The 24,835-nt window shown below is 47.3% G+C and overlaps 2 protein-coding genes across 2 annotated transcripts in view; one reads left to right on the forward strand and one right to left on the reverse strand.

The window, feature by feature from the left end:
- Positions 1 to 7,301, forward strand: part of KIN (Kin17 DNA and RNA binding protein) — a gene marked incomplete at its 5' end in the record, with an annotated part of 12,659 nt that extends 5,358 nt beyond the window's left edge. Inside the window, 6 exons of the mRNA XM_010139684.1 lie at positions 1,901 to 2,021; positions 2,490 to 2,540; positions 3,250 to 3,318; positions 4,699 to 4,798; positions 5,709 to 5,809; positions 7,239 to 7,301. Of these exons, the coding sequence (XP_010137986.1) occupies positions 1,901 to 2,021; positions 2,490 to 2,540; positions 3,250 to 3,318; positions 4,699 to 4,798; positions 5,709 to 5,809; positions 7,239 to 7,301 (505 nt within the window). The remainder of the gene's footprint in view (positions 1 to 1,900; positions 2,022 to 2,489; positions 2,541 to 3,249; positions 3,319 to 4,698; positions 4,799 to 5,708; positions 5,810 to 7,238) is intronic.
- Positions 7,302 to 10,441: 3,140 nt separating this feature from the next.
- ITIH2 (inter-alpha-trypsin inhibitor heavy chain 2) overlaps positions 10,442 to 24,835 on the reverse strand; it is a gene marked incomplete at its 5' end in the record, with an annotated part of 23,260 nt that continues 8,866 nt past the window's right edge. Inside the window, 11 exons of the mRNA XM_010139683.1 lie at positions 10,442 to 10,596; positions 11,673 to 11,784; positions 12,499 to 12,671; positions 13,486 to 13,684; positions 14,272 to 14,385; positions 16,442 to 16,579; positions 19,510 to 19,682; positions 20,209 to 20,348; positions 21,339 to 21,524; positions 22,412 to 22,593; positions 23,459 to 23,584. Of these exons, the coding sequence (XP_010137985.1) occupies positions 10,449 to 10,596; positions 11,673 to 11,784; positions 12,499 to 12,671; positions 13,486 to 13,684; positions 14,272 to 14,385; positions 16,442 to 16,579; positions 19,510 to 19,682; positions 20,209 to 20,348; positions 21,339 to 21,524; positions 22,412 to 22,593; positions 23,459 to 23,584 (1,691 nt within the window). The remainder of the gene's footprint in view (positions 10,597 to 11,672; positions 11,785 to 12,498; positions 12,672 to 13,485; positions 13,685 to 14,271; positions 14,386 to 16,441; positions 16,580 to 19,509; positions 19,683 to 20,208; positions 20,349 to 21,338; positions 21,525 to 22,411; positions 22,594 to 23,458; positions 23,585 to 24,835) is intronic.

Consider the following 24,835-nt stretch of genomic DNA (forward strand, 5'->3'; position numbering starts at 1 on the left):
GCTGACATGAAGCTGGGAGCCACCGCTGTCACTGCGGGCACAGCTGCTGAAACTGGTTGCCCTTGAGCAAACCAGGAGCCATGGGCTTCCTTTTTTCCCTCAAGAACTTAGATCCTCAAATCCCTGCTGACTCTCACAAGTAAGATTAGAATTGCTTCTAATTAAGGAATGAGCAGAAGCTGCTGTGAATGTCACTGGCTCCGGTCTGCAGTACTGCACATGTACCAGAGTACAGTCCTGTGTGCACCCTGGTCAGCCTCCACTGTATGCAGTTAGGGTGTCTCCAGCCCTATAATCCCAAGGGAAGATCCTTCAAAACCTCTTTGCTCTGACAGTTAGGACCTTGTCTGTAATTTCCCAGGTGAAGGTAGTCATGTCCAGTTTATACCAGTTGCCCCTATGTTGGTGTGGGCATTTAACATAAATAGTTCTTCTCCCCGATGTTTGCTTTCTCAGACAACGTATTTGCAGAGAACAGTTTTAGCCTCCCACCCTTCACTGTGCTGTACCAGCAGGCCTGCATGGTGCTGACCTCATCTCCCCATTCCCCTGATCCACCGCATATCCCTTCCAGGTCCTTGTTCCAGTTTCAGCCCCTCTTGAGCAGGGGGTCTGATTGAAGTTGTGCACGCTGCAAAGGAAACATCACCGTGGCTGATACAAGTCACTAATGCTCGTCTGTCTTGATGCTTCCTAGGATTGCATTTGATTCTCATGACTGGTCCCCACTGTTAGCTGTCATCTGTGATTATAGCCAGACCCCTTTCTGCTTTTGTGGTTCTTAAACAGCTCCCAATAGACAGAAGGTAATCAGAGTAGACTTTTCCAAAGTGAGCTTGCATAGTGTGCTGTTGAATTCTGTCTCTTTTAAAACACTGTTTTCAAGATGAACTGACTGATGTCCAGTTCTTTCTTGTGTCCTCCATATTGATGACAAACCCAAACCATGTTACTGAGCTCTCACTCTTTGTCCCAGTGGCCTTAATGAATATGTTAAATTAGATTTGGTTTGGTATTGACACCCAGGAATCCCTTAGTAACCTCACAGCTAGATGTACACAATTATTTTTCATCTCAGTTTTGGTTCTGGTGCCATTTCTCTATCTTCATTTCCAGTATGTGTCTTCCCTTTGCTGGTGTATCAAATGTCCTCACCACAGGCAACGTGATCTGTTTTGAGGCCATGCTAATGCTACCCTTCTGTCCACCTCACAGCAGCCTTCTTCATCTTTCCAGATGAGAGAACACCTCATTTTTTTACTGCATTCATACGTCTTTCAGAAAAATGGTTTCACTCAAGCTGCCTTCAGGCAGTTCTCACTTTACATAGATGTTGCCTGATCCCCAAGATGTAGCTTTTTGTGCTGGTTGCTCTTTTCTTTCACAACTCATAGGCCATTGTGAAGATAGTGTGTGTTTGCTGGGTGTGGAGCTGCTTTGTGCCCATTCCCATGTGTTTTCTCCCTCTGATGGACAGTGAAGTAGCTCTGTCTGGAAGGAGTTCTAGACCTCTACCACGTTTGAGAGTTGCTCTGTCCAGGTGGCTTCTCTAAAGCCACAAGGCTGTCCTTTCAAATTTGAAAACGTTATTTGCGGACCTGCTTTTCTCTTCTCCATGAACTCTTTGCTTTTGCACTGGTGAACTGATCGTTAGGTTTTTTTTGTTCTGCTGGGCTGCTGGCAGCAAACGTCAGTGGACATGAAGTTTACACCTCGAGGAGGTCAGTTCTAGCTGCCAAATGCAATCTTAGAGAAGGTGTGCAGGGTCTGGAAGGTGACTTGCACAACTGAAATAAAATACATCAGCAGGTCTTTTTGCACAACCAGCTTTTCACAAGCATCTTGGCACAGGAGACAATTTAGGGTCTGCTGTGAAAACACAATCTTACTCTTCCAGCAGTGTCCTTGGACCAAATGCACTGAAGACGGCGGAAGGGGCAGTTAAAAGAAAAGAATCGGCTCATAGCTCGGGTCAGCCCACAGAGAAAAAGAAGAAATCTGCACTGGATGAGATCATGGAGGTAATGATCGGGCAGGATCTGTCTTTGTAATCCCATGCCTATGGCAATGTTCGCTTTACCAGGGTGTCCCTCTGAAGTGACCTCGGACCTTCAGTTCATGTAGAATTCAGACTTTTACATCTTATCAGGGAAAATGATTTCACTTCCCCATTAGAACTGGTTTCTGCTGCTCATCTGTGTCTATTCCTCAGATGACTGAGATGTTGGAAGTAAAGGAACATAGATTTTGGAGGAGAAGAAAATACCTAGAAAACTAAATGTAGATCTCTGTCATTTTATCGTGGATTCCTGTATCTCAGCAGATGGATTTTTATGCAGGAAGCACAAAGTCACTTAGCCTTACTTGTGTGGTTTTTTAAATTGTATTCCCCACTTGATGTGTGGAAAATTGGTTCAGTTTTTCAAAGGCATGAGAAATCTGCAATGAAAGGAGGAAGTAAATGGTGGTTATTTGTTGTCGTTCTGTAGCTTGAAGAGGAGAAGAAAAGAACGTCTCGAAGAGACTACTGGTTGCAGCCTGTAAGTGTCTTAAAATTTATTATCATACCACATAGAACCAGTTTTGCACCTCTGAAGCCTCTGTTGATTTGTATGAAGATCCAAAGTAAATTCACTCTTGTTTTCCAAGCTGCCAAATATGAAATATTACACATTTTCCCAATATCTGGGAAAAATTGCTCTTCTGAGTGAGCATGGCCTGCAGCCTGAAGCATCGTAGGCCTGGTCTCAGATGGGTGGAATTCTCTAATTAAAGTGGCGGTACTGTGAGTCTACAGATCATGTTTAAATCCTGGTATTACTTACAGCCCTCTTCTTTCTACACAGTAGTTGAGTTGCACGGAGGCGTTGAAGTCAATGTCAGCCTTTGAGCTGAGACACCTCATCTCAGCTTCTACTGTTTAATTGGACTTCTAGATCAAGAAGTCCTGCCCTTGACCTGACCCATTGCGGGCTGTCACATAATATCCTGAATTCAAGTGTGTTTGTAAAACAAACAAAAAACCCATGAGAGATGATATTTGGAGGCAATAATTTAAGGATAGAGACAAATTCCTGAAAGCCAAATCTTTACTATCATTGCCTCCCACACTGTGCCTCTGCTTGGAGTCGAGATGACCTGAATGTGCCGTTAGATTAGACTCTGTAATTGGTTGTATTTTTTGACATGTAAAGGTTTGGGTTTTGATTGGTTTTGTTTTTTTTTTTTTTCTCCTTTCAAATCTTCTAGGAGATCATTGTAAAAATTGTAACAAAAAAGCTTGGTGAGAAGTATCACAAGAAGAAGGCAGTCGTTAAGGTAAAGTGTGCGAATGGAAGCGTGTGGCGTCGCTTTGGTATTTCTGACACCAGGTAACTTCTGAAGTTCATTGTCCAAGTTGTTCAGCCTCAAGTCAACACTGACAGGGGCTGAAACGTCACCTCGACTGTACTGGGACTTGATCTGGGTAGGGGTGGACTCAGAAGTGGTTCGATGTCGTTTGCCCAGTGATCCTTTCTTAAGCACTGTTTTGTCCTACGTACGTTGTCCCTATCAACACCCACATCGTGGAGAACAGTTGCTTTGTCAATGTGATGTGACCAAGAGTGGTGCAATTGGGGTTGAATCTCAGACTACTCAATTTTGCAAGGAAGAAGATCCCATTTACATACAAAACCTTCAGGCTTGTACTAGCCTTGCTCTGTTGTTTGGAAGTGCTTTCTTTTACCCACTGCCAGTGAAATGCTGGTGTACTAGGTAATCCAAGGCTCAGCAGTCTTCTGGCAAGAGTGTCAAAGATGGCACCACACCACCAGGTGTGGTTTGAATGATCAACAGGAGTGTGTAGAGCTTCGAATCAGTCGTTTGGGCTGAATGGACAAATAAAAAGAGGAAAGGGAAACTTCAGAAAAAAAGTGTCTTCATAACAGGAGGAAAAGGGGAGAAACTGAACCAGAATCAGAAGAAAGGAGTCCTCAGTACAGCAGAGATGTGGGCCTGAGCAGGTCCAGAGGAGGCCACAGGAATGATGTGAGGGCTGGAACCCCTCCGCTGTGAAGACAGGGGAGGGAATTGGGGTTTTTCAGCCTGCAGCAGAGAAGGCTTTGAGGAGACGTTAGTGCAGCCTCTCAGTGCTTTAAGGGGCCTGTCTGAAAGCTGGGGAGGGGCTGTTCAGGGCCTCTTGTGACAGGACAAGGGTGATGGGTTTAAACTGAAAGTGGGAGATTTAGACTAGAGAGAAGGAAGAAATTTTTTATTTTTACACTGAGGGTGGTGAGACCCTGGCCCAGGTTGCCCAGAGAGGTGGTAGAAGCCCCATCCCTGGCACCATCCCAGGTCAGGTTTGGGGCTCTGATCAACCTGCTCTAGTTGGAGATGTCCCTGCTCTCTGCAGGGGGGTTGGACTGGATGAGCTTTAAAGGTCCCTTCAACCCCAACCATTCTGTGATTCTGTGAAAATTAGTGGTCAATTAGAGCAGTCATTAATGTTCAAGAGGAGACCTTTTGACCTAGCCTTAACTTCAGAGTGGGGCCAGTCACAGTCTGTGAGAGCTGGAGGCCTTTAGGACAGCTCAGAAGTCTTTGGTGGCTTTTGAAAATGTACAAGTTCAGCCTCATGGTCCTGAGCCTGTTAATTTCAAGATGTAAATGTAGAGAATTTTTTTTATTGTTCTGCTTAGCCTCTGCCTTTCGCAACAGGAGGTGATCGACAAATATACAGCAGTGGTGAAGATGATTGATTCTGGAGACAAACTGAAGCTTGATCAGACGCATCTGGAAACCGTAATACCCGCACCAGGTACAGCTGGTTTGTTCTTTTAGCTGTAATTCAATGTAATGAGCCATCCTGCTCTTGGGACAGCGTTTCATAAGCTGTTCTGATCATTTACTGGTTTCTCTCTAGGGAGTTGTTACATTGCTTCTGCTTTGAGTCCTCACAGTCCCTTCTCATAAGAATTAGGTTCTTTTCTGAGGAGACAGCAGTGCTTTAGGAATCGGTTCACTCAACAAGATGAAAGCATCTCTCTTCAGCTGCCAGAAAGCCCTACAGAGCCCTTGGTCATATTTATCCTGTATCTTCCCACCGAAGTCGTGCCTCGGATAGGTGTGGGGACTTGGCAGAGCTGGCCTTGTCCCCTGGTTACTTGACCGGTGTTTCTTTGGCTGATGCACACTGATGTTTGCCTGTAGCATCTGACCGATATTTCAAGGAATGGTCAGGGTAGTAGTAAGCAGAACAACATCAGCGGAGGGGGAAACAGGGCGTAGGGATTTGGGAATCACAGTTTGTTCAGCAGACCTGCTGTACTCTGCATTTCTGCAGCTGGTGAAGAGCCGGTTGATGGTGTCCGTGAATTGCTCTTCAGCATTATGGCTCTTGTCAGTGAGCTCTGCCCTCCCTTGTGCTGGGATCGATGTCCCAAGGGACTGCCTGCGTGAGACGGAAGGCAAAAAGAGGTGCACTGAGCCATTAGCAGAGGCAGCAGGATGTGGGAGAAAGAGCTTTGGTTTCGGTGGCTCCTGCCCCTGGTGTCAGTGGAGCAGTAAACTTGGGTGGCTTTCGACATGGGCAGGCTGTAAGGCAAAGCTGGGTGCTGGAGCTGCTGGGAGAAACGTCCTCTCCTTCAGCTCTGGCTGAGTTGAACACAGCTCCATCAAAAGAAGATGGGAGCCCTGTGGTATAACTGGTTTCCTGTTTCTCATTTCAGGCAAGAAAGTGATGGTGTTAAACGGTGGTTACAGGGGGAACGAAGGCATCCTGGAATCCATCAATGAAAAGAGGTTTTCAGCGACTATCATCATCGACTCTGTAAGTGTCAAACACTACCAGACTTTGTTGGCATAGGGCACTTTTCATCTGTACCTTGGAGAGCTTTCACCAAGCACGATGGCATCGTTAATCCTGTCTTACTGGTGGGATTTACAGCGTTCCAACTGCTGTGGTCACTCCCTGCCTATTCCCCACCAGTAGGAAAACACCCATATTTTCCCTGTTGGAGACTAATGCTCTGCTGTTTGCCTTTAAAAAGATCCAGGATGCTGAGTTTAGCAAGTTTTGAACCTGAAAGGGCCTTGCGGACCGTTTTGTGTGTTTATTTTGAAGGTGGCTGTTGTTGTACTGTTTTGTGGGAAGGTAAAAAATGAGAAATATGCAAAGAGGTGGATTTCCTCCTGCTGTTTCCAGACTGAACACGGGGCTTTATGTGCTTATCTGTTGTCTTGTTCATGGTTAACACTTATGGTTGAGTGTTTGATTTGGTGTTTGGGTTCTTTTTTTATGTATCATCTTCATCTGGGCTAAAATTATGCCATGTCATCACATCTGTGTGGCTGCTTCTGTCCTCTGCAAAACCAATCTTTACATTTATTGCTACAGCAGAGAGAGTATTGGCTTGAAGTCAAATTTATTAAATCCAGTGTGCAAGAGAGAGACCCTGTTAGGATCCAGCTCAGAGAAGGGCTGCAGAAACTCAGCCGCTACTGGATTCTGCAGAATCTGCTCGAGAATTGCAATGTCCTCACCACAGAAGGAGCTTTGGTTGGAGCTAAGGCTCAGAATGACCTTGGTCTTGGAAAGCACGGGTAGTTTTTCGCTGCTTCTGTTGTTTAAAAGTATTAAGATTTTCCTGTCTTGGATGAACTCTTGAGTCTATAAATTAAAAATGGGTCAAACTACTGGAGACCAGTGAATTCTTTGAGAATTTTCTTATTGATTATAGGGTGAACAGGATTTTTCTATACAAGAAGTTTGTATTCAAACTTAAATCCTTTTCTACTTATAAGTTGACAGTGAATTAATTCAAAGCAAGTGCTTATGTTTGCCTCAAAATTGCAATGACTTGAACGCAGAAAGTGTCCTGAAAGTGGGACAGTGTGGAGGCCCTGCCACATACTCTGGTCAGGTTGAAAGTAATGAAACAAAATAATTGTGTCGTGAGCAAATCCCAAACCTGCAGTTTTTGGGGTGTATTCTGCTGTGCATCCCCTGTACTGCTCCATGGACAGAGCTTTTGGAGAGAGCACTTCAACAGAAAAGGAGTCGTTGTGCTTTTACTGAGTAAAAAAGCGAATGGGTGTGATTTCCAGCGCTATTCACTTTGGTTGCGCTTCTTTAAAACTACCTGAATATGGCAAGATACTGCCCCTGTATCTAACTTACTTCAGTCTCCCTGCTGGGAATTCAACAAACAAACAAGTTTTTATTTTGATTTTATTTCTCCTTCTATGTTACTCTCCAGGGCCCTTTAAAAGGACGCCGGGTTGAAGATATCCAGTACGAAGACATTTCCAAACTGGCCTGAGGCGCTAACTGCCAGACAGAAGATTTGGGTTCCCAAAACCATCTTTCGGGCAGACACAAGACTCCACCATGTCAGGGTTTTAATTGTGTGGGTGTGTATTTATCATGTAAATAGGAATTAACCACAGACAGACTGGATTTATTTAAAGAGCACTATGGATTCGTTGCATAAAATGTTGGTGGAAATCTTACCGGTGGAAATACTTCACCTGGTTCTATATGGAAGTTATGTTATAATACTATGTAAAATAGAGCAGATAGCTGCAAGCTGGAGTGTTTTATTGGCTGGAGTTTGTTAGCAGTAAGAGAGGGAATTACCTACAAACAGCTGCTTGAGGCAGGCGGCGTGTGTGGGAGCCGGTGGGGTTTGAACACCACCCTTCTCAGTCTGAGCCAAAACTGAGCCCGGGCTCAGGAACAAGGACAGGGATTAAGAAGAGCAGGAAGGTAACGGTGCAGCAGGAGATTATTTTCCTGGATGTTGTGAGAATGGTTTGGTTTTCCAAGTGCTGTCAGCACCTTCTCTGGTTAGCACATCAGTGGAATGCGGGTCATCGCTCCTGGTTGTCAGGGTTCCCGGTAACACTGACAAGCCATTTAGATGACGTGGACTCCAGGGCAGACGTTAGGTGTGGGGTTGTGGGTGCCAGCCAAAGCCTGTGCAGGCACAAATCGGTCATCGCTGGTTTGGTTTTCCAGAGCCTTTCCCTTTGCTCATGCTTCCCCTGTTGCTCTATTATACCAGTAACATGATTCGTGCTAAATGAGGTAACATTTTTATTTTTTTTAAAAAAGTCACATTTTGTACAATGTTTACTTCCTAAGGCAGTTAAGGAATAAACATAAACCTTTCTTAGCTCAGTGTATTTATTATCACCCCTTTAAACGCGTGAGGTGTCTGTTGGCTTCTGTCCAGCTGCTGCGCTGCCTCATTTGTGTAGGAGAAAGAGGCCACTCGTCCCAGTACAAACCATCGCCTGATGGTCCAGTCTGGCCTGGCTATGTTGTGAAAACCGATAGCCCCTGTACTCACAGCTGAGGGTCAAAGAGGGTGGGATGCTGTTGTGGGGTGCACAGTTGGAGGGCACTAGAGGCAAAAAGTCGCTGTTCCTTGTCTGGTTCCTTGCCTCAAAGGTTCACTGTGGTGGTGATTTGTGGTTTCCAGGGGACCTCTGCAGGAAAACTGGAACACTGCGGAGGTTGAGTGAAACAGCTGCTGTCTGGAGTAGCCTGAAATAACCTCGCTTGGGACATCAAACGGCTTTCCAGGGATCCCGGGTGCAAACGCAAGGCAGAGTCAAGCAGCGATGCAGTATCTAAAGAGTGGAGAATGGTGAGGAAGGGAACTGGAGACAGAAGGGAGGCTCCTTTGGAAATTCAGGCTCTGTGCAGCTCTGCCCTTTCTCAGAGAGCAGGTACTGAGTGAAGAGGGGTGTGAAGGAGAATAGTGAGGGTAAGTGGAGACAGAACATCTTTCATGTCACTGGAAATACACTTAACATTCTGGAGCTGGGAAAAGTAGAGTGACTATAACAGACAAATTACAAGCTGTGTGGAGAAGATTGGAGAACGATGATGATTCACTGTTTGTACTGACATACAAACTAGGAAACAGTGGAATTACTGATTTGGGGATTTAAAAACACTCCACGGAGCTGAGTGACACCGGGGAGCTCACTGCTGCAGGGTGGTGTGGAGGCCGTAACTATTAAATAGGTTCAGAGAAACAGTGAATGGTTTGTAGAAGTTGCTTGCACTTACGGGAGTGATTTTGAAAAAGTGCTTAAACACATTGATCCTCTCAGTTGTCACACCATGCCTGCAGGAGAGATCACGTACTAGCCTTTAGTTCATGAGTGAAGAAAACAAGTTCAGGATGGCAGGGAGGTTACTTGAGTCCCCTTCCTGGTTTAGGGCCGCGAGAAGCATCTGGCCAATGTTCCTTTCTGAGGTTGCTGGAAAGCAGAGTTTTGAATCACACAATCAGGGTGGTGGGGTTGGAAGGCATCTCTGGAGATCATCTAGTTCAACCCCCCTGACAGAGCAGGGTCACCCAGGGGAGATTGCCCAGGATGGCATCCAGGTGGGTTTGGAATCTCCAGAGAAAGAGACTCCAGCCTCTCTGGGCAGCCTGTGCCAGGGCTCCATCACCCTCAAAGTAAAGAACTTTCTTCTCATGTTTAGATGGAACTTCCTGTGTCCCTGTTTGTGCCTGTTGCCCCTTGTCCTGTCACTGGGCACCACTGAGAAGAGTCTAACCTCATCCTCTTGAGCTGCCCTTCAGCTCTTGATCCCATTGGTGAGATCCACTCTCAACCTGCTCTTCTCCAGCCCAGCAGCCCCAGGGCTCTCAGCCTTTCCTGGCACAGAGATGTTCTGTAGGCACATACATATGTATTTATTTCATGACTGATACCGTTCATTACTGAGTAACTGTCTTGAAGAGCATCTTTAGGGAGCTAATCCTATGGAAGGGAAGCTTTTAGTGCTGATGGTGATTCCTACAGAGCCCGAACGTTTCCTGCTTTCCCGGATTTGTATCTGTGTGCGAACACCACTGTGATGTTGACACTTCACACAAAAAATAGACTGGAGGTTCTATCAGACTCAGGTAATTAATTTCCCAGCAGCAGCCATCTGAAGGGCGTTCCTCACCACTGGATAACCCATCCTTAAAGACCGGAGCCGCCTCGTGACACCCATCGCAGAGCCCATGTTCTTTTGCTGTTAGATTTCCTTTACTCCTAATTTTTGCCTGGTCCAGCAGTGTATGAACTGAAGGTGAAGGTTTAGGTATTCAGTCTGGTTGTGTGTGTTACCCCCACTGCAGGAGCGGCAGTGCTGCTACAAGTCACCTGTGAAACGTATATCGCAGATTTTTAATGGTTTTTATTATTCCTTAAATCAGACAGGGCAAGAACGAGATACCCACGACAACCCAGCACGTCACTTTATTCCAGGTTTCATTTTTCGACAGAAGAGGGAGTTACATCGCTTTGAAACACTGATCATTTCTACAGTAAGAGGCGGTTAGGTCACCTTCGGCTGATCTGCCTCCATGGGCTGACAGCTGCTGTTTCGTCGTTTGGGCATGAAGGTGCAAATGAGAATTTTTTTTATGTAATAAGCTGGTTTCATATTGGAGGTTTCACGGTTTCTTCAGAAAGCTGTACAGGTGAGGGACGAGGTAATCTTTGTAGTGGCCGTCTATGAACCCTTTCCCGCTGTTGTGCACAAACCAGCAATGCACATCGGTCCCAACCACGCGGTCCGTCCTGTAGTCCTTCTGCAGGCCCCTGTGAGGGAGAGGCCACCCAAAATGAAGGTCACGGCATGACAGGTAGGCAAGACAACATCGATAATCATAGAACCAATCATGGAATGGGTTGGGTTGGGAGGGACTTTAAAGACCGTGCAGTTCCAGACCCCTGCCATGGGCAGGGACACCTTCCACTAGACGATGTTGCTCAAAGCCCCGTCCAACCTGGCCTTGAACAGTGCCAGGGATGGGGCATCCTCAGCCTCTCTGGGCAACCTGGGCCAGTGTTTCACCACCTTCATCATAAAAAAATTTCTTCCTTATATCTGGTCTTAATCTCCCTGTTTTAGTTTAACCCCTCAGCCCTGTCCTGTCCCCACAGCCCCTGCTGACCAGCCCCTCCCCAGCTCTCGCACAGCCCCTTGCAGCACTGACAGGCTGCACTCAGGGCTCCCGCAGCACTGACGGGCTGCACTCAGGGCTCCCCGCAGCCTCCTCTGCTGCAGCCTGAACCCCCCCAGCTCTCTGCCCTCTCCTCCCAGCAGAGGGTTCCACCCTGGGGGCACTGCTGGGGCTCCTGTGGCCCTGCTCCAGCAGCTCCCTGTCTCTGCTGGGCTGAGGAGCCCTGAGCTGGCCCCAGCCCTGCAGGGGCGTCTCCCCAGAGCGGAGCAGAGGGGCAAGATCCCCCGCCTCGAGCTGCTGCCCACACTGCTGGGGATGAGTCCAGGCTACAACCCTGCTCATTCGTGGCCCTACTTTGACAAAATGATGAGATATGTGTCTTCCACCCGCAGAGAGCAGGAACAACTACAAAATGCAATGAATTTTGCAGTTCTCGTGTGATCTCGTGTGCCACTTTTCAGGGGGCCAGGTGCTTTAACACGGCCTGTCCAAGGTCAGATGCTGGGCAGCTCTGTGGTCAGGACTGGGAAGACCCCAACCTGTGCCAAGTGTTTGCCAACAGCTAAACCCCGTTTATTAGCAGAGGGCAAACAAAGAGATTTTTTTCCCCCTCAAGATCCTCGAGAATGAACAAGCTTATGGTCATTGACACCATTAAGAAGAAAAAGCAGTCAGATTTAGGAGGAGACCAGTAAAGCACGTTGTTCTTACTTGGTAACAGTGAGTTTGTTGCCTTTCACTTCCATGGTGGCTTGTGGTTTCTCTGGCGCTTGCCCAGGTCTTTGGTGGTGGATGTACACTTCTGGTTCAGCCGCAAACTGACCTGATCAACGAGAGGTTTAAAGCTCTGTGCCTGTCCCAGCCTTGGAGGCTGCTGGGCACTTTTGGAAAATCAAACCAGCTGTAGGAGGCAAACCTCTCCTGCGTGGGTCCCAGGGCAGGGATCTCCAGCACCATTGGTTCATCCATGCCAGTAGAGTAAAAAGTCAACTTCTGAGCCAGCAAACCTCTTCTAAGAGAGCAGACGGGAGCTGCAGAGAGTGTTTGGGGAAGTGTGTTCTGCTGCTCAGAATTCCCACATCTTACAAGGAGCCTTGGCTGGGTCCAGGGCTCGGAGGGCTGATCTTCCTGGTGAACTGAACCCTTGCTTTTGTGTTATACCATTCCCAGAAGATGGTCGTTATTCAGGGGAGAGCTTAGTTACACAAGTTTGGCCAGAAAGGTCTGAGGGGGTTGTTTCTATCTTTTCATCCTGCAGCAGATTAGCCAGGCTGGAAAGCCCTGTCATGGTGTCACCAAGTCCAGTCTGGCCTGTTTGGAAAACACCCTCCACAGCTGGGACAAGGAATAATCTCCTGGTCCCTGACCCTCTGCAGTGTCCTTGGGGCTTCCAAGACATTACAGGAATCTCCCCCATTTTCTGTTGAAATAATTTTACACCATCCCCATCAGGTCACAGACCAATGGATTCAGTCAAAGATCTTGTAAACCCCCTTCGCAGTGCCCTGCCATTCCCACCGTGTCCCGCAGCCCTTACCTATCAGCCCGTGGGCTGCCGGAGAGAACTGGTTTTCGGGGGGGATGTAGATTCCCAGGAAGTCAACATTAACTGGGTGATTCCTCCACACACGGTGCAGCAAAACCATGAAGGACATCTCCTCACCCACAGAGATGGTAACGTTGCTTTCTCTCTTCACAGATATGAGAAGCCTAGCAGAGATGAAGCAAAGGGAGGGCTCAGTTCACCTGCCCACACATCAGCTCTAGGCCCGTGAGATGATCTTGGGCATCCAGAACAACAGCACGGGGCTGGCAGATATGACAGAGGATCCACCAGAAACCCACAACCTTGGGTGTGGGACCCAGAGGTCTGGCAGAACAGCGCCTGATAGGACAGGTACTTCATGCCCATGTTCAGGCTGCCAAATCTTGCCCTACAAATTTAAGCTCTTTCTACAATAAATGGAGATTTTGCAAGTGACCCCATTGCCTAAGGGACACCCTAGGACACTCTAGTGCTGTAGGGTGTCCAACAAGGCTGCTAGCTGGTAATCTGCAGGTGAAGGTCTCCTGGATTTTGTGAGACGTGTCTCCTATCATATCAGGAACCCCGAAGGTATCTCAAATAACTTCAGGTGCTTGTGTTTAGCCAACTGAATCCTGGTATTAGCTAACGAAGGGAGAGGAATTCAGCATTCTCTGCTTGTGTAGGTCAACTGAATTGCTCCCTTGGTCCTACTGTCTCATTTCATTAACTCTAAGGAGAGCTCAGACATCCAGCTTTGATTCACGTAGACCTTGAATCCTGGTATTAGCTAACAAAGGGAGAGGAATTCAGCATTCTCTGCTTGTGTAGGTCAACTGAATTGCTCCCTTGGTCCTACTGTCTCATTTCATTAACTCTAAGGAGAGCTCAGACATCCAGCTTTGATTCACGTAGACCTGGATCTCACCCATACCTGGGTCAGTCCAGTGATGTGTTGCAGACGATTTCTGTAGGGCAGACAAATGCTCATCAACTTACTGTTTGCGAATGATATGTCCCGTGTCAGCCCAGCTCAGCGAGATGCTGTAAGATCCATCTTTCAGTGTTATCTTTTCTGTGGTGATCTCCACTTTCAGGCCTTTGCTTTTGAAATAAAACCCCATTTTGCCAAAGTATGTGTTGAGTTTCTTACTCTCTGTTTTCTTGGCTCCAACCAGCTGCCCATTGACCACAACCCCTGTGAAGAGCAGAGAAGCAGATGTTGCCTAGATCTTGGAGCACCACCTAGAGACTTGGAGTTTGGTCTCAGCAGAGAGTACTATGGGATCAACTGAAACATGTGGCCACCCTCACAGTGAAAAAATTGTTTCTAATAGCTCACTCTGCTCTGAATTTCACCCGTTGCAGCCCGTTCGTTGCCTCTTGTCCTTCAGCTATGCATCTTGGAGGTGTGCAAGGCTCCATCTTTACCTTCTGATTATGTGGTTGTAGACAGCGATAAGCTTCACCATGAGTCTTCTGTTCTGAAGACTGACCAAACCCAGCTGTCCACAACCTTTCGCTCTGTCCTGTGCTCCAGCCCCGTACTTATCTTGGTGGCCACCACTGATCCAGTTTGTCAACATCTTTCTTGTACTGGCAAGTCCCAAACTGGACACAATACTCTAGATGTGGAAGGAAATAACCACTTCCCTCCACCTGCTGGCCACCCCCCTGTTAGCGCACAGTCCTCCCTGTAGGCATTTCCCCTGCTCCCGCTCGACACCTTTCAGACCAGAGAGAAGAAAAGTGTGCTCTGAAGTAAATGATGCTTTGTTCCCTTACCAGTACCAGCATCAGAAACCAAGTTTAGAATCTTTCCAGGCTCTGAGTCGATATTGAAGCAGATGTTCCTTTGACTCTTGGGCAGGTGTATGATGAAATGTGGGTCATTGTCAACTGGAACATAGAAAAGAAACAAGTGTGAGAAGCAGGTCGGTACCTGCCCTAGAGGTAAGGGATGCAAGGATGGAGAAATGCTCCTTGGAGGATTTTTAAGTACTTTTGGGGGCTCCTCAGAGTAGGATGAGGGTCCTTTCCACCCCTGTAGTAGCTAAGGAAGTTCTTAGATGCTACTTACAAAAGCCCCTCAGGCACTTTCTCCTCATATACTTTCCCTGTTTAAGGGAAGGACACAACACTATTGGCTTGAGAAGTAGTGCCAAGTGCAGGCTTGCTACAGGTTTAACTGGTCACCTGCACACTAAGGTGCTGTAGGGTCAACCTGGAGTTGTAGAAGCTGAGCTTTATTTCTTTGTGATGGAAGCAGCCTCCAGGTGAGACCAAGGACCTGTCTGGACACCAGACAGATGGGCACATCTCTGAGGTCTAGATCCAGGAAAGGACCTAAGGCACAGAAAGCAGGACTTTGGTGACACCTCCATTCAAAACTAACATTCAGCCTCTTCCCCATGCCCAGCTGTGGCCTATTTCTTGAAGTGACACACTCCCAGGACGCCATTCTGTCAAACTAAGAAGCTCTCAGATATGTTAGGAGTCCATGCCATCATACTGATGTTGGGTAAAGATCCATCCTGCCTGCCAGCTCCCCTGAGGAGTACTGTCCAGGACTTGTTCTCACAGTAGGTTCAGCAACCTGATGGGGTTGGCCCCCACTGAAAGTCGTATGTTCTTTATAATTTGCCTGAAATGAGACAAACATCTCCACCAGTCACTGAAGGCAGCTGCCTCCAGTCTCTTGCTGGTTTGGTGGTGGCTGGCATCTCCCTGTCACCATGCCTGTGCTCAGTGTTGTCTGTGGGGAAAGCTAGGTCGCCTTGCACTCGTTGTCTGGCATTCCTCTTCCTTTGGAATTATTTAACTCTTCCTGTGCACTAGACAAATTCTGGTCCCTTGACCAGGAACGTCTTCGCAGGAAATGGTGGGGTAGGTACTCTCCAAGGGGTGAAGGAGCTTTTGAATGATTTGAATCTTTTGGATATAATGAGTCTCTCGCATACAGCCCTCAATCATTTTTCCTTATTCTCAGCAACTGCTTGATCTTCCTCAACTTGATGCCAAGGCCCGTTCTGATCAACATTTACAGAAACAAATGGAATTTCAGGTGCAAAATACACGTATGAGTTGTACAGGTAACTTCGCCTCGCTCACCTTCTTTTCCAAGCAGTTTCTTGACTATCCAAAGCCTTAGGATCACCCTTGAGCCATGTGTAGGAGGAGTTTGATAGCTCTTTTTTTTGTTTGATAGCTCCATAAACACACACATCCGCACGCAGGGATGCTCCCAGAGTTACTGTTACGCCAGCGATAGTTCTCACAGCTGGTTTGTTTCAGTAGGCGCTAAACTGTGGCAAAGACCCAAGCACTAACAGCACCCATCAGTCATCAGAGCTTTCAGAGATTTTTATCTACCAGGGAGCATTCATCTGTCATCTACAATGGCAGGAGCTTTACATTAGCTTTGCTACTGCAGAGAATAGAATGTAAATCCAGTGAGCAGCCTCAGGGAAGCACACAGCAGAGCCTGGGGTCACTGGGGTCCTGTTAGAATCATAGAACCACTGAATGGTTTGGGCTGGAGGGACCTTCAAAGCTCACCCAGTCCAACCCCCCGCAGGGAGCAGGGACATCTGCCCCCAGAGCAGGGGGCTCAGAGCCCCAAACAACCTGACCTGGGATGGTGCCAGGGATGGGACTTCTCTCACCTCTCGGGGCAACCTGGGCCAGGGTCTCACCACCCTCAGCATAAAACATTTCTTCCTTCTCTCTAGTCTAAATCTTCCTCTTCTAGTCTGAACCCATCACCCCTTGTCCTGTTCCAACAGGCCCTGGAAAAAGATTGCCCCGTCTTTCTTATAGGCCCTTGTATCATCTTGTCACAGAGGCTGAAATTCCTCAAGTGCCCAATAACTTCGGTTATACCACCTCGTTTGTTCATTAGGTGACGAGTGTCGCTGTCTGGTGTTTCTTTGCAGAGAAATACCGTAGCTGTTACCTCTGTTTATGTGCCGGGAGTGCACGGAAGGACTCCTTTGCTCAGGCATGTAGCTGACCGGTACAGCCGTGACATTGGCCCAGGCTGGGATACCTTTGTTGTTATTATTAGGTGCATTTGGAGTCAGTCCCAGGGTACCTGTTCAACAACAGTCGTAATTAGCTTTTTTTTGTTAGTGCTGATATAATTTGAAGCAACGCTGTGGATTGGAGCCTGCTGTCGTTACACCAACGTAAAGCAGGCGCAACACCATTTACAAATGATCTGTACAATGAAGTTAGGATGGTTTATGCAGCGTCTCCTCCAGAGGAATATGACCTACCAGGGCAGTTGAGCTAAACATAAGCTGTTGGTGAAAAAGGGATCGTGACTTTTTAACTGATTCATGCGAACAGGTCCTACTTCAGCAAAGCCCCTGATGCCAGGGTTTAAGTGTCCTGCCAAATAAAAAGCTGAATTTTAAAAATTTAGCATCTGTTAAAAGCTTTGCTGACTTGGCTCCTGAGTATGAATGCCTGAGAAAAGGCAGGACTCTCTCTGCATGCCCTAGGATGTCCCACATGAAAAAAAGATTGCAAATAAGCGCAAGCATTTAATATAACATCCCTTAGAATGTCCTTTTCTGTCCTTGCCATGATGGAGGCAGGAGAAAGAAGCATGTCTCCTGTCTCCCACTTAGTTCATAAAGCATGACATGATCCATGGAACTGGGTTTGTCCTGATATGTTGGGCTGAAAACAACAGGAGCTGAAGAAGGGCACGTACTCGCCCCTGCTGGCCCCGCTCTGAAGAGGAGTGAGGGGAAAAAGGAGCTGGGGGACAACAGCAGGACAGAAGAGGGCACCACTGGATCTTCTAAATCCCTGTCAGCACCTTTCTTGAACCCCTAACTCAGCCCATGGGCTGTTTTTATTCAGGGAGTTTTATTTCTATTAACACAGTTATATGTGAGGTCAGTACAGAAAATACAGGAACTAAAACTGGACAGAGACTTCTCAGTCTCTGAGTCACATTAATTTCACAGACTGTTACGCATGAAGAAGCTCTCCCATGCACAGTCCAATTTTGCAATAATTTTGTCACGATAAAAGAACAATCCTTTGAAAAGTGAGTGAGTTCAGTGTCAGACACAGACTCTGTCTGTGAAGAGAGGCTGTGCAGCTCTGATGGGAGTTGTACGAGGACAAACAGAAAAGTCTGTTTCAGGTTACTCATTCCATGCCTTGTATCTGCAAACTTTTAGGTACAGCCAATGAGTTGCACAGATTTACTTTGGTATCATTTTTACGAGCTCTGTCCTCCGCTAAGGTTCAAGAGTCAGTGTCCCATCTGAAATCCACAGATGCCTTGACCCCGATTTCAGTGCTATTAAGTTTTGACAGAGACACAAGAACCACTTAAAATCCTTTGCATCAACTAAATCAAGACAATTATGGGCTGAATTAGCCAGCTGGTGCCACGTCTAATGAAATCATCCGTGCTATTTCCGTGCTGAGCTGTTTGGTGGTTGTCAGTTGTGGCACGCAGTACAAGTAACAACTACTAAATTTCTCTTTGGTACTCAGCTACAGACTTTAAATTGAAAAGAAGAATTGGTGAACCTAAAAAGAATAACCAACTGGCAGAAGAACCTCGTTTCAATCAACCAGCATCAGGACATTTTTACAGTTACTCAGGAGCATGAGGACTGAGCAGGCAGGACATGCTTGGAGTTTCAGCAAACCCTCAACCACATCCAGTGTCAAATGCCAGATGGATGATGCTGTCTGTTGGTGTAATGTAGGTTGCTTCTTTCCTTCTCAACCAATTTTAAACTCTCCTATTTATTAATAGGTTTTAAATCACCAGACTCTGTTGTTCAAGAACTTGGTCTTTTAACTTTCTGTGCTTCTGTTGCATCGCGGTGGCAGTGTTTTCTTGACAGCAGCAGTCGTGATTTTCAAATCGCTGACTGGTGTGGGCACAAAGAGCTGCTATTAAGTGTCTTTGGAAGCAGATTGAATCACAGAGTGGTTTGGGCTGGAAGGGACCTTCAGAGCTCACCCAGTCCAACACCCGTACAGGGAGCAGGGACATCTGCCCCCAGAGCAGGGGGCTCAGAGCCCCAAACAACCTGACCTGGGATAGTGCCAGGGATGGGGCTTCTACTACCTCTCTGGGCAACCCAGGTGAAAAACTACCCAGTGTGAAAAATTTCTGTGTTCTCTCTAGTCTGAATCTCCCTCTTTCAGTTTAACCCACCACCCCTTGTCCTGTCACAACAGCCTCTGCTGAAAAGTTTGTCCCCATCTTTCTCACAGGCCCCTTTAAGCGAAAGGTCTCAGTAAGGTCTCCCTGGAGCATTCTCTAATCCAGGCTAAACAACCACAACTCTCTCTGCCTGTCCTCCTAGGAAAGGTGTTCTATCCCCCTGAATATCAAAAGGGGATGGTGATGGTGTTCTTCGAGTTTCTTTGTACTGGAAGGCCACACTAAGGTCTGTGCAGGGATGACTTTGGAAATACAAGCCACCCAGGGATGTTGACAGCTATTGCTTTAAGAATGACTCCACCATATAAAGCTAGACCAAGGCAACCCCGCCTGATTTGGCTGGACATAAGGTTGGACCTTGGAACATGTATTGAAGCAATGGAATTAAATCCAGAAATTTAGTCAGTGAGGGACTCTGTTGTTACAACTTGGGTTCCCCATGGCTTATTGATAAAGATGTTAGGAAAATTCCAAGGCTTAAAAGTGGTGATAAAACACAGTTTAGTCAATTTTACAGCTTCAGTGCAGGGAACTAGACATATCTATCACAGTAAGGTGTTCAGTGAAGACGTTACAGCCTTGTTGGAAACCTCGTCATTGCAATGTTGGCACACTCAGTCTTCACTGAAGCCAATGGCTCCAAAGAGCACTTGTGTAACAGGGTGATCCCAAACTGACTGAAGATTTGGTCAGCTCTCTCTGAAACTACAGGCTACCCTATAAGAACAAACACCTGGAGTGAACACAGTTCTTCTTCCAACACAAGAAGAGCAAAGGCAAAATGAGAGGTAGAGTAAGGGATAGGCTGAGACACTGACCTGAGCAGCAGCCCTTCCTGGGGTCTTTGGGCTGGTCTGCCAGCATGATCTCGTCCTTTTCGGGGTTCTCTATCAGCATGGCTGTGAAGGGGGTGACAATATGATGGTCAAGAGACATCTGTAGGATGGATTTGGTGATGTTCCTCTTCAAAGCTGCTGTGGGAGCTGTGTTTCTGGGTGAAAAATGAAAGAGAAGACATGGTTAGCAGCTGTAGGAAGGAAAGACTGAGGGCCTGTGTGAAGCCATTCTCCACGAGAAGACTATTTTTGGCTTCTGTGGGCTTTGGGCTGGGCTCAAAGAGGGCCAGTCCATCTCCTGGTCTCATCAGGAGACCTCTTTCTGCTTCAGAGGGGCTTTACCCTGAGGTTCTCCATAGCTTTTACTCAGGCTCCAAAAGGCAAATCTCCCATTTGGTTCGTTTCACTGGCTCAGCCCCGCAGCCAGGTCTGTTCAACTTTTATTCCTCTAATGAGGTGCCTCCAAACTCTGTTCCCTGATATCTGTGATTGCTAAAAATAGGAGGAACATGGCTGAAGATACCACCAACCTCTATTTTTATTTGTTTACCTCACCCATTTGAAACCCTGAGGGCAGCCTTGTGGCTGTGGTCTCAGAGAGAGCCATGTTGCTCTCAAGGTTGAAACCATGTTGCTCTGAAGCTTCTCATCCCTCCCATCTCACACCACATTCCTCCTCACCTCTCTGCCATCATCTGGTTGACAGTCAGATAGGCCCACAGCTTTCTAGTGAATTCGGGATCCGCGTATCTGTCTTTTTTCATGAAGCCATCCAGTTCTTCAACATCTCGCAAGGTTTCCATGACGAGCTCTGCGTTTGCCTATGCAATCAACGAGAGAGAAAGATAACGGAGGGTGAGCCAGGAGAACAGGGTGGCCTTGAGTTCCTCCCTTGGCATTAAGGGCCCAGTGTGGCTCTGCCCATGGTAACTTCTAGATCAGAAAGTCCCAGCACCATTGGCCTGACTGCCATGGGGAGAGGAGCTGTAGCAAGCGGGTCTTCGTTAAAGACACTTTTGTCACAGTGGATTAAAGTAAAGGAGCTGTCAGCAGTAGCTGAAGAGGGTGCTACCATATGCCAGAAGAAGAGGCTCTTAGCAGAGCTCTGCTATTCTCCCCTCAGGCTTTTGCACATCTAATTCCTAGTGAGAAACAGGAACTAAATTCTGCCTTCTTCCACAGGTCCTTGGACTGCCTTGTGGTTTTGCAGGAAAAAATACTGAACATTTGATTTTTTCTGGCAACTATCAAATGGCAACTCCTAACCCTGTAAGAGTGTGGGAATTTTGGTTCATCCTCAGAAAGAAGGATCTGGAGGTAATATTCCCACCCCATGCCACTCCACCTGAAAGAGCAGTCCTGAAAACATGGGGGAAGGCTTATCATATGGACCACGAGGCAGAGCATAAAAGGACAGTGCTAGATAGACCCACCAGCTTGAGCTTCCCAAGTGGGAGGTTCAGCCATGAAAGGAGTTACCTTAGGTGATCTCCCCTGCACCTTCACAAAGCATGAAGGACGTCTCCATGCTCAGTCTGGTTTGCTATTGGATTTTGTATGGTACATTTATGAGAAGGAAGTTCTTCTGGCAGGCTGCAGGATGCAGGTAGTGACTACTCATGGCTGTTACTTGAAGGTATTGCGACACATTGTTGGGCAACCCGCCCCATGAGTTTCCACATGCTTCCACCCAGAACCCAAGCAGACAAAACACTCTGCTGGCAATAAGCTCCAGCAAGGAGACTGCAGTCACGAGTGAGTGAACCAGCCCAAACCCCAGGAGCAGGTATCCTAGGGACACCTTCACTCACTGCTGTTGCTGTGACGATGCTTTCCAAATGCTGCAGGTTTTCTGTATCGACCTTCCCAGCCACTACTATCTCTGAGCCACCAAAGTAGTTGTGGAAGCTGCTCTGAGTGACATCTGTCACTGAATCCTGGGGGTAGTTGAACTGAATCTTCTTTAAGAGTGGGGTGGAGACCTGGTTGTAGAAATTCTGAGATGGAAGGAGACAGAGAAGTGAGTCTGTTGTACCTGAAGCAACACTCTCACATGCACCACTCTTACAGAAAGGACAGCAGGCGGCAAAACCTGGAGCCCTAATGGACAGGTAGGACTTCCCTTGTCCCAGGGAATGAAGACTTCTTTGTACTTATGACCTTAGTGCACTTATAAAGGGGTACAGCAAGAAGATCTGGTCCAAGTCTTGTGGAAATCAAAGGATGGTCAGAAGCCCATGGGCTGTGTTCCTTCTAGACATTGAGCACAGATGTGTATGGGCCTGAATCCGTTATCAGGTTGGTCAGCTCTTGGCTACTGTGTAAGACATGCCAGTTCTTGCAAAAAACCTACACCTGCATCTGCCTTCTATTTTCTTCTGCGCTGCAGACTGTCTACAGGTCTTTTCTGACCCTGTAGTACCTGGCTGAGGAGAACCAGGGTGAGCGCACAGCTAGGTTTAGCTTATGGGACCAGAGGGAAAACAGGTACCCAGAGGGTGCTCTGGCTGGAGGCTGTCTCATAACGGGGGCTGCTCTCTCAGATCTGCTCCGTGTCTGGCATTTGTGTCACTTATCATTTATATCTCAGGCTTCTGTTAGTGCTGAAGTGGCCTGAGGTAAAATCCAGGTCTTCATTTTAATTCAGATTTTTTTTTTTTTTTGTGGTTAGGACTGTTTTATAGAATATTAATCCTACACAGCGCAGTAAAGCACGTGTTGTAGATACTACAAATTGCATCTTGCAGGACTTTCCAAAAGAAACTATGCTTTTTGTGACCCCCCCATGAACGTAGAGTAACTCTCCTTTTGCTAGTGGAGTTACCCAGCTCCACAGCTGTGAACAGAAACAGGCAGTTCCAGAGGCAGTGGGCCAGAAACGCACCTTCATTTGGGCAGATGTCTCCTGATTGCCGAAGATCCTCTGGGCCATGCCGCGGTTGTCAGTTGCGATTCTCTGCAGGAAATCGTAATCTACATCAAAGCCGATGCCGAGGCAGAAGAGAGAAAATTCGTCCTTTATGCTCTGCTTCACGTTCTTCTGGATCGTCGTCAGCTTTAGCTCACCTTGGAGACACACAGAGGGTGACATCCGTCTCAGCGCTAAGTCTCCACAAAGTCTCCACTAAGGTAACTGCATTTGTGCTCGTCCGGTGTCTCTGGTTCTCTCTTAATATAAGGGAAATCTAAACAACGAGTTCAGATGCCAAATGTCCATTTTGTGGTGCCTACAGTGACATTTGAGCTTCTCCTGGATGGAGATTAACCCGTTGTTTCCACTGAAGATGATTCCTTTGAACTCCTTTGTTTTGGTATCTAATGCACATGCTTTGTATAGTCAGGGCTCTTATTAACGTCCTGGGAAGTTTGCGTTTGTAACACACCCAGACTTCTCCCAGAATTACTGCTTCAAGCTCTCTGCAGACTAAAACATCTCTACTTGTGCTTAAGGTGTTCTCTGACACCATTGGGACTGACTTTTTCTTCAAACTTATTTTTAAAGGCAGCCTCTTCTGGGCTGGCGTCTTGCAGTAAGCGATTGCTTTTGACCCGTACCAAACCCAGTCCAAATTAATTTGTTTTCTACTTTATTTTCCTGATTTTTCTATTACATTGGGTCTGCATAGTTCTGTCTGGGCTAAGGGCAGTGGAAGAGGAAGTTTTCTCTAAGGTTGCTGTGATTACCTCTCCTCCAGGACTTGTGCATCTCTGTAATTGCAAGAAGCACATAACTTGACTAACATGATCTGCTCATCTTCTGAAAGCTTCTGTGCAAGGCCCCATGGTGCCTATAGCGCTTGGCAGATGGGCAGCACAGTCATTGGGAGAAAGGGGAACAGAACTTCTAACTTCCTGTCAAAGTGTCTATGTGTGCGCGCTTTTCCCAGGCTAATCCCCCCAGCCTTTTTCGCACCTGAAGCAGGATCCTTACCTACTGTCGGGTCTCCATCAGACACAAATACGATCATGGAGACAGAGTTAGGGTCCAACATGCCTAAGTTTTGGGCTTCATTCAGGATGAATGTGGCTCGGAGAAGAGCTTCATTGATATTTGTACCTGTCAAAGACATAATGAAGAAAAGAAGTTTGATTCTTGTTGAGTGTCTTGTCGAATCCAGATCAGTGCTGAGATTCCAGTGGAATCAATCAGTATGGACAAGACCTGAGATTAAGGCAGTAGAAACCCTCCTCTGTGATGCTTGTGGCACATCTGCTTGCACTGTAGTTCCTGTTTCATCCCAGGCTGTGATTTTCATGTGCCCCCCAATCCCTCCTCACTAATTCCAGTGAGACCATTTGTGATGTTGGGAACTATTTCCACGGGGGAGAAGCAGTGAGTTTGCATATGATTGAATGAGAGCATGAAAAAACTTTATTTTCTTGCATCAGCCTGTTCCTTGGACATCTTGGGGGGAAAAGAAGAGGTGTATGTTTATGGTATCTAAAGATTTGGCTTGTGGCACAGAATCATAGAATTATAGAATAGTTTTGGTTGGAAGAGGCCTTCAAGATCCTCAAGCCCAACTACTCACCCAGCACTGCCAGGTCACCACTAAACCATGTCCCTCAGCAGCACATTGACACATCTGTTAAATCCCTCCCGGGATGGGGACCCCACCACTGCCCTGGGCAGCCTGGGCCAGGGCTTGACAACCCTTTTGGGGAAGAAATTTTCCTCATGTCCAGCCCAAACCTCCCCTGGCGCAACCTGAGGCCATTTCCTCTTGGTACGGCACAGACCAATAGGGACATCTAAAACCAGCAGCTATCCCTACCCCTCGTCATTAACCATCACGGCTGTAATTAGTTTGCACCTATTGGCTGCTACTTGGGAGAAGGGACCGACCCCCACCTCGCTACAGCTGCTTTCGGGTAGTTGTAGAGAGCGAAAGGTCTCCCCTCAGCCTCCTTCTCTCCAGGCTAAACAACCCCAGGTCCCTCAGCTGCTCCTCACAGGGCTTGTTCTCCAGACCCTTCACCATCTTTGTTGCCCTTCTCTGGACACACTCCAGCACCTCAGTGTCCTTCTTGGAGTGAAGCCTCCAAAACTGAACAAGGTATTTGTGCTGCAGCCTCACCAGTGCCAAGCACAGGGGGACAACCACTTCCCTAGTCTTGCTGGCCACACTATTGCTGATACACATCAGGGTGTCGTTTGCCTTCTTGGCCACCTGGACACACTGCTGGCTCCTCTTTAGCTGCTGTAAACCAACACCCCCAGGTCTTTTTCTGCTGGGCAGCTTTCCAGCCACTCCTCCCCAAGCCTGTAACGTTGCAGGGATTTGTTGTGGCCCAAGTGCCGGACCCA

The sequence above is a fragment of the Buceros rhinoceros genome, unplaced genomic scaffold (genome assembly GCF_000710305.1).
Source record: "Buceros rhinoceros silvestris isolate BGI_N320 unplaced genomic scaffold, ASM71030v1 scaffold5997, whole genome shotgun sequence".
Taxonomy (NCBI): Eukaryota; Metazoa; Chordata; class Aves; order Bucerotiformes; family Bucerotidae; genus Buceros; species Buceros rhinoceros.